This window comes from Mizuhopecten yessoensis, unplaced genomic scaffold (assembly GCF_002113885.1).
Source record: "Mizuhopecten yessoensis strain PY_sf001 unplaced genomic scaffold, ASM211388v2 scaffold11135, whole genome shotgun sequence".
NCBI lineage: Eukaryota > Metazoa > Mollusca > Bivalvia > Pectinida > Pectinidae > Mizuhopecten > Mizuhopecten yessoensis.
In genome coordinates this window covers 349,188-358,070 of record NW_018408897.1, presented here as the reverse complement: position 1 = coordinate 358,070, position 8,883 = coordinate 349,188, and the positions used below count along the sequence as shown (strand labels likewise).

The following is an 8,883-nucleotide window of genomic DNA, read 5'->3' as shown; positions in this document are numbered from 1 at the left end:
CGTAGCATGCTTGGATGAAGGACAATCGAATCAGTTGAAATTATTGAACATGACTAACTTCAGGGACAAAGAGGTCAAATGTATATAATATTTCTAACAGTCTTTTAAACAACCAAAATATCCTGGAAACTGATATTTGACCATCTTCATGCTTGGATGGAGGACTTCTAAGTGTGTTCCAATAAATAACATTTACATTCAAGGTCATAGGGTGTCAACGCTGCTCAATAAGCAAAAGTCATAGACAACAAGGGATACCTAATATTAACCGTCAAAGTTACAATGGTCAAATGAATTAAAATCCTTTACCGCGTTCCTCTGAATAACAAAGTGTCATGGGTAATGATATTTTGCCTGGAGCTTAATCAATTCCATAGTATGATTTACCATAGTTCACTTTTGTGGTTACGTGTGCATTTGTGTATTTTAGAGAAGAAAATCATCACATTATACTGTCTGTAATTAATAACTTAACGCAAATATATATTTTTGAAATGGGTTTTTTTATTAGAAAGAGAATAGTACATTTGAACATATGAGACAAGAATGGAAAAAAAATGGTTCTGAATATTTATTTTAAAAATGTCTGATGTGATAAAATATTCAAAAGTTCAAATGATATTCGTAGATTGGTCTTCTTGTAATAATGTTCTTTGATCATGTCCTTTCCTATTTTTTAGGTTTTTTTTTAAGTTCGATTGATATAAATGCCTTTAATTGAAAATTATTTCTTTATTCGCCATATCTACCTAACGGTTGTTAGAAAAAAAGCTGTCCCGTCCGGGCATTTTCAAACGGCAATTTAAACATTTGAAGATAAAAAGAAAACAACTATGAAGGCAATATAAATATATTGTTACATGATGCTAAGTACATACAATAGTAAGATGGGTATGCTACAACGTTTTATGATGAATACCTTATTATTATATAGACTCCAAATTACAAATAACAATTGCAGATAATCAATATACATTTAAACTTGTTCTTTTAACAAGCTCAATAAACAGTTGAAATACCCGAACAAAAGGTGATTAGAGTCGGTTTACGTCAGCCAAATGTTTATAACAGTCATCGGGCTTTAATGAAATCTGTGTTAAGAAATTGGCTGGAAGTTCTTTTATCTACACAGAAGACATTTCCCGGTCGTCATCTAAAACCTAATAAATAAATACACTGTACGTCATTTCATTATGTTTGCATTTATTGAAAACGTAATTTAGTCTATTGGTGATCTTTATTTAAAATTGCGATTTTGCCTGTTTAAAGAATTCATTATATGTATATTCATATATATCTTGTTTGTTCTCATTGACGACAATATCGTTTTGCAATAAAAATCAAAACAATACTATTGTCAAACGTACTCCTCTACTCTTATTTCAATTGTATGTATGCAATACATATATATCAATGTAAAAAAAGTGGAGAACAATACAAAGTGAAAACAAAACAAAAATAAAAATGTTAAACGATCTAAGACGAATCCAATATGAACTACTGTTGATTCCTAAATATGAAAACACTATTTTTATTGACAAAATATTACGCCGTTCCTTGCCCAATAATTGTCAAATTACATCGCTGTTCCTGGCTCTGTTATTGTCAAATTACAAAGCTGTTCCTGGCCATGTTATTGTCAAATTACATCGCCTTTCCTGGCCCAATTATTATCAAATTACATCGCCATTCCTGGCCCTGTTTTTGTCAAATTACATCGCCATTCCTGGCCCTGTTTTTGTCAAATTACATCGCCTTCCAGAGCCCTGTTATTGTCAAATTACATCGCCTTCCCGAGCCCTGTTATTGTCAAATTACATGTCACCCCAGGTGCCTTTATTGTCAAATTACAACATCGTCTCTGGCCCGAATACGATCTTATCTTTATTTCTAACATGTGGTTTTCCTGTATATTTTCCTAATACCTACGATAGAAAAGGGGAGCGGACAGATGTATCAAACACTAAATCTCGTACAATATTCAATTACTAAATAAAGCGCAAAACAATTATTTCAGTGGTGTCTAAATTCTGTATACTAATGCATCTTTGACTCGGTGAGTTATATTTATGCGTACATTATTAAATCAAACGCACTGCATGGCATGACAGTTCGTTAAAATACACATATTCGATACTTCAGAGTCGATTCTTTAAACGATAGTGTACGATATTGTTTTAACTTTAGTTACAACAATATTGCTATGTGTCCAATAAAGTTACAGTGATATTACCAAATGCGAGTCGATCTCTAACTATACTGTGATTCGTATTTATCTGATCGGAGTTCGTCGAGGTGATTGACGCGGAGGAAGGTATCAGCAGCACGTAACATCTGCCGGATATTATACAAGGCGAGGATACTGATCTCATCCACATTAGAAGGTTCCATATAGTAGTTCTTCATTGGCAGCACTGCCATTGGAGGAAGGCCCAGACAATTGCCTGCGTCCATACACTTCTGGAGGATCGTCTCACTCCGATAAACATTAGATATGTCCTGTTTGGTCGAGGGACAAGCTATGTCCACTTTGTTGAGCAAGATCAGTTGTGGAATTCCTAAAATAAAAACACAATATCTGTTAACTCGTTTTCGTATTTACTATAATACTAGCATACAGCAAGTTATGTACCACCTTATTTATATCAAGTAGTTTGATTATAAAAGCCAAGTGAGCGGAGACACGCATACATATACCTCACCTTCCACAGCGTAGATAGTTTATGCCCGTGATCTTTGACCCTTTATACTGACCGATGACCACTAGATTATTTTTTCTTTATGTGGCCGTGACCATTGATCCTTTTCACTTTTACTGATAGCCATCGAAATCTAATCAGTAGTAGCACTCAGTATTGTCATACTACGGTGTGAAAATAAAATAAATGGGATTAGATGTTCTTGAGAACACAACTATAAGCTCTGTACGACTGATGGACGGACGGACGGACGCACGCACACACGGACGCACTGACATATTCAATTCTATATCCCCCGACTACATTTAAGTAAATGGTATAACAAGCACATATTGTAACTGCACACGTACTTCTTCAGAAACATGAAATCCATTACTAAAACGAGTTTTGCTTGATAAGCATTAACGAAACATAAAAACATTAGAAAAAAAACAATTATTGTGTCATCATTTTCTTATGGACAATTTCACCCCATTTTATTAACAAATCAAGTTTTGATATATTAATTCATACCTTTTTGGTCAACCATTTCTTGAATATCCTTAATTTGATCTCTGACATCATCGGTAACAAAGGACATTTCAAAGTCAGCAGAATATTTCTCTGCGTCCAGAACGTATACCACACAGTGAATTTGATCTTTCATTTCGGGGTCTTTCCTGTAGCCAGGGGTTGAAGCCGTCATCGGATTGGATATGTTGAACTAGAATTTACAACAGTTAGAAATAATAGTACCAATTTCAACTCGATATTATGAATTAATATTATTTAACTAAGACAAATATGTATCGTATAAAGAGAATACCTACTGTGTAATTATCAGGCATATGTCCCTCCAGAATAGTTTCGATATCCTTGTTCATGTTGTTACCGTCATCTAGACCTCTACAATCACACAGCTGGAATCTCAGGTAGTGTCTGTTATCAGAGGCTGTGATGGGGTACTGGCGGTACTGTCCACAAATTATTGGTTAATTACTTTAATCAATATCATTGAGCGAGTGATCTTTATAGAACGAGTCAATCACTACACGATACATAACTAACAGGTACTGTAACAACATGTTTACAATCTGAACGAAAGTCTACAAAGATAACTTTTGAGTTGTTTTAGTAGGTTTATTTTCAATGATATCAAAAAAATATTAGTCGAGAATAGACACCAAGTAATTCCACTACATGTCACAGGAAACGGTAGCACAGTAGATCAATTAAGGACAACAATGTTCTAATGGTGTTATTCTTAAATTAACAGATATACGATAAAGTTGTAAAGTCAGTTTACTTTATTTGTAATTAAATGTTTATTTGTACTACGTATTGATGGATATAGACTTCCTATTTTTAACTTACTGCTGAAGTCACACTTTTTGTTCGGCTACCGGCACTAGCAGACATTGTCACGTGACCACGGAAAGCTGATTCTACCGAGTTGAGAAAACTTGATTTGCCGGCCCCAATTGGTCCGATGAGGAGAATATTAACGTTTTGCAGAGCATCGTCGGATACACCCATCTCTTTAAGAGGCCAATAGCTTTCAACCTCCTCCATCAAGTCTCTTAGATACTGGAAATAATGTTGTAAAATGTTTAAAAAGTAGGATACATACCTTCATTCTTCCAAGACGATTGAACTTAATACGTTATCAAGACTTTCATATGAGCCACTTAAGAAAGATATCCACTAATTAGACAAACATATTTCGCTTACCTCTTTGTCAAATTTGGGTTCTGATCTCCACTGTAACTCCATTAAAGACTGAGAACCATCTATGGAATCAAAAAAGGGCATATGTCAGTATTTACCATTAAATCCGATTTCGGCCAGGGTTTGATTACACGGTCTGACATGGAAACGTATCGAGCCACCTGCTTGAACAAGTAAACTTTAATTGAACACTCCGGTTTCCTACCCCATCACCCTTTGTGCGCTTCAATCCTAGCCAACAAGAATGCTTAATATACGTAGATAGAATTGGTTTTATAATTCTTGCTATTTTTTTATTTGTTGATTTAAAATGAGCTTTAGTCCTGACTTCTTACCCTCGACACCATAAACAACCACGTCAGTGGCCTTTGCATCACTTGTGACCTCATCAGCAAGGGACTTTGGCATATTGGCGTAACTGATCGGTACCGTGCTGGAGTTTAGGGCGAACGTGCCATCTGTATCCGGTGTGATTTTTCCGGTAAACACCTGGAGGTCTGGACCACTACCAAACGTTGGCCCACTTTGTTGGTCTAAAAGTAAAGCTGACGGCGGAAGGTTTATGGAGAATTTAATTGCCTCTGTGTTTCCTTCTTTGCGTAACAAACAGAGGAACGCATTCTTGTCGTAAACTGGTTGTTTGGTGATAGACTGCCAACTGGCAGAAGTAAAACCCCCGTAAACTTCTCCTGCTGTGTTATATACTAAGGTCAAGGTCGGCCCCCTGTTGTCACACATTTCGTGGAAGATAGCCGCGTCACATCCGTTATCCTTGGCACTGTACAACTTGGTAAACGACTTTTCACCGCTACCAATCAGGTTTTGGAGTGTCTGCTTTTCCCTCTTTGTCAGTACTGCCATTTTTTTCAAATGGATAAGCCACTGAAATTATAAAGAATTTAAGAATTGTTAAGTATTTAAAGAACAAAATTAATGTTTCTTTGAAATAAAAACTTAAAAGGAAAAGAAAAAGGGAAATCAACTCTTTAATGTGACTTTTAAGTGATATATAAAAATATTGCATCGAAGACCGTTTTCAGAAATATTACAGAGAAAGATTTAGGTACAATATCTCAATCAATAATACTGCACGTACTACGTTATTAGAAGAATAACAGCAAAATATTTCAGGTACAAAATTTAAAACAATAATATTGCACGTAGAACGTTATCAGAGGCATTACAGAGAAAGATTTAGGTACAAAATCTAAAACAATAATATTGCACATAGAACGTTATCAGAGGCATTACAGAGGAATAATAAGGAACAAAACCTATAACATTGATATTGCATGTAGGAAGTTATCAGAGGCATAACAGAGACATTATTTGGTTCAAAATCTAAAACAATATAACTGCACGTAGAACGTTATCACATGTATTACAGAGACATAATAAGGTACAAAATCTGAACCTTATGTATCATTAGAGGGTTCCCGGGACGATCCAGACAGAGTTCACATAACTCCGCCTTCTCATCTAGTGAACTACCTGTATAATCATTCTTAAAAACACCCACACAATACACACACGACAAGGTGTACCCGCGCGATTTACATACCAGTCAAAACACCGCTGGGGTTTAAATGGAAATTGTGTTCGTAGCTTGTGTTATATTATGCCTCTAACGAAGATATCTTTTCTGCATAAATTTTATTTTTAAACATCATGGATATAAATGCAAACAAACTGACATCATACTTAAGTAAACTTACATATTCCCTCTTTAGTTTACATGTATTAATGTCTATAGAAGTACTCAGTAGTGGTCCTCCTCGGTTGTCATTGATAAAGGCTCATCTTACAACTATACACACCAATATGGTTATACGCGATCTAGTAGCTAACATATGCTTATAGCGGAAGAATATTTTAGGAATTACCAGTTTTATTTCCTTTTACTATTTAACTTCAGAAAACGAAAGTAAAAGTATGTATCGTACGGAACGTCACTTGACATTGAACAAACTGATAGATAATCTAGACAAGGTTTTGAATAAAAAGTCACATATTTAAGCTGAAATCCGCGTGCTTGGATACAGAGAAATATTGCTGATAAACCGAAAATGTACATTTCAACATTATATAAAACAATTATGAAAGCTTGCTGATACTCCACAACATTTATTTGGTGAATAAACTGATTTTGTTTAACTGCTTCAAAGCATCTATCAGTTATTTAGAGTTTGCTTTATTACATAATTAACCTTTATCCCCCATGATAGATTTCCAATCTCCCTGTACCCACTAACATATAACTGTTTTCCACGTTTTGATATCTGCTTCAATTCAAAAACATTAAACATTACTGTCAAAACAATATACTGGTTTCATTGTTGATATATGTGATATTGCGATAAGTAAAATTAATGTAAATCGAAAAGTTTGAAGAAGATATAAAGGAAACGAACAAATATTTAGCAACGCGTTGACAATATGCTATTTGTTAACGATATTATAAAGTATTTCACGTGCGAAAGCTTTGTAAATGATGGTGGAAATTTTAATAGATGCAGTCAGTTGATAAATGTACTTTCATTAATTTGAACTTTTCTTGAATTCGAATGGCATTAATTACTCACCTGTCTGATAAATGATTTTAAGTAACACCTGTTAGGTTCTGATCTTGCTCTGCCTCTAGCCCTGGTGAATTGAAAGTAGACCTTGCAGTGACGTTGTAAATAATGAGTTAATGATATCTTTGAAATATACAGTAGGTTCAATTACATTAATAGGCTTTTCTTGACCCTTTCACCCCATCACAATGTGATAATCTTGCTTTATTTTCATTTTTCTATTTCGAATGAGATATAAAATAATGGTGTCATTATTTGATGTCCGTAGGTAAAATATATGTAAAACGAAAGTAATATTTTTTTTAAATTATCAATGGGGGAAAGACAGTGGACCATTAAAAGTACCTTGCCATAATCATTTAATAACGCAATAACAATATACTATTTAATAACGACATAAAAACATATTTCATAAGAAAAAATCTAAAAACGACAGTGCGCATTTCGGTAGAAGTGGTCAATGTTATGATCGGTACATTGTGTAATTCAGTTTTCTCGTCGTCCAATTGCATTAATTACTTACCTGTCTATGATAAATGTGGCCGTAAATGATAACTGCTAGGTTCTGATTTTGCCCAGTCTCTCGACTTAGTAAATTGAAAGTAGAATTTCCAATGACGTTATAAATAACATTAATGAACCTGTCAGTTTGTGCGGTATGCTCTATTACCGTTGTTAGCATTACCTCAATTAACCCTTCTCCATTTAATCATCGTTGTTTTTCATGTATATCACTTTTGTAAGATAATGCAATTGTTTGATCAAAGTATATATCTGCTTATACGTTTGTATGTAAACCAAATATGAAACGAAAGTACCTATCTCTCAAGAAGACATCGAGGAACCAAAACAAAGTACTATTTAATATACTTTGTAAAACACATTTAGCAATTTGTTGACATATATTCTATTTGTTGACGATACCACAAAGTTTTTCAAAGAAAATGTTTTCTGAATGATGATACGATTTTCGATAGAAATTGTCAAATAATATGATCGGTAAATTGTAAATTTATAGATTTACTGTCATATTCAATGTTTTTTCCATTTGTACTGACATAATGTACTAACCTGTCTTATATTAAAGTTTCTGTCTGAAAACCTGTTCAGTTCCGATTTGCCCTGTCTCTCACCTTGGTAAATTGAAAGTAGAATTTCCAACATTGTTATAAATAGATCCACGTCACTTAGGGCAGTTTACTTGAGAACCGAAAACGAAAGTGGGTTTGACTTGTATCACCCCGATAATTAGAATCAAAGACATTGCTAAACCAGTTTCTTTCTTTTGTGTATTGTTACACACATGAAGATATTTCGTTGCATTAGTATTTGCTAGTTATTTCTTTTCAAAATTCTACCGTAGTTAACAGGTCAGTAAAAAATTTCATATTCAAAGTCATCGTTTTCACCTTTAGTATAACTTCCTCATATTGTTGATAACGTACCTGATGAACTCACGCATTTCTTCATATCTCATAAATTGTCATTAAATATCGTATAGGACTTACAGCCGCATGAAAATGAATACGCTACATGAGTTATGTCTCCCTCATCGTACATATATTATCAGTCAAGGCCAACTTTAAAGCGAATAATCAACATTTTAAGGTTTGAAATAACCAAATCACTCAACATCGATAAAACTGGTAGAATATAAGGACGCCAGCGATTTTTTTATTAAGTAGTTAAGGAGACACATACCCAACAAAAGCCCTACAAATCAATGATCAGAGGATCGTGACCAGCCACCATTCATTTGGTCTTGTGCGAATAAGAACAAATGAAATTATAAAATGACATTTGGTTTAAAATAAATAAAAATAATATTGTATCAATGTTATCTTTTAAAATCACGTCATTAAAGCAGTAAATGTATTGGCCTTGGGGTTTCTAACTACAAA

The 8,883-nt window shown here is 34.1% G+C and overlaps 1 protein-coding gene across 3 annotated transcripts; it reads right to left on the bottom strand.

The window, feature by feature from the left end:
* Positions 1 to 482: 482 nt before the first annotated feature.
* On the bottom strand, positions 483 to 8,155 carry LOC110466512 (interferon-induced protein 44-like). 3 transcript variants are annotated; one of them, XM_021523044.1, is made up of 8 exons: positions 8,054 to 8,155; positions 6,989 to 7,049; positions 4,742 to 5,288; positions 4,410 to 4,468; positions 4,053 to 4,265; positions 3,509 to 3,652; positions 3,213 to 3,402; positions 483 to 2,558 (listed from the first exon to the last, which is right to left on the bottom strand). In XM_021523044.1, exons 3-8 carry the CDS (start codon positions 5,265 to 5,267, stop codon positions 2,251 to 2,253), a joined length of 1,440 nt encoding a protein of 479 aa, XP_021378719.1. In that variant the 5' UTR covers positions 5,268 to 5,288; positions 6,989 to 7,049; positions 8,054 to 8,155; the 3' UTR covers positions 483 to 2,250. The 3 variants fall into 3 exon arrangements, with proteins under 3 accessions (XP_021378719.1, XP_021378720.1, XP_021378718.1); XM_021523045.1 differs by lacking the exon at positions 8,054 to 8,155 and adding an exon at positions 7,506 to 7,591; XM_021523043.1 differs by lacking the exons at positions 6,989 to 7,049; positions 8,054 to 8,155 and adding an exon at positions 7,506 to 7,847.
* Between the last annotated feature and the right edge of the window lie 728 nt (positions 8,156 to 8,883).

Coding starts and splice junctions, on each gene's coding strand:
- LOC110466512 (XM_021523043.1), bottom strand. CDS start 7,664: ATGCTAACAACGGTAATAGAGCATACCGCACAAACTGACAGGTTCATT. Junction 5,289..7,505: donor GCCACATTTATCATAGACAG/GTAAGTAATTAA, acceptor TTATAATTTCAG/TGGCTTATCCATTTGAAAAA. Junction 4,469..4,741: donor GGTTGTTTATGGTGTCGAGG/GTAAGAAGTCAG, acceptor TTGATTCCATAG/ATGGTTCTCAGTCTTTAATG.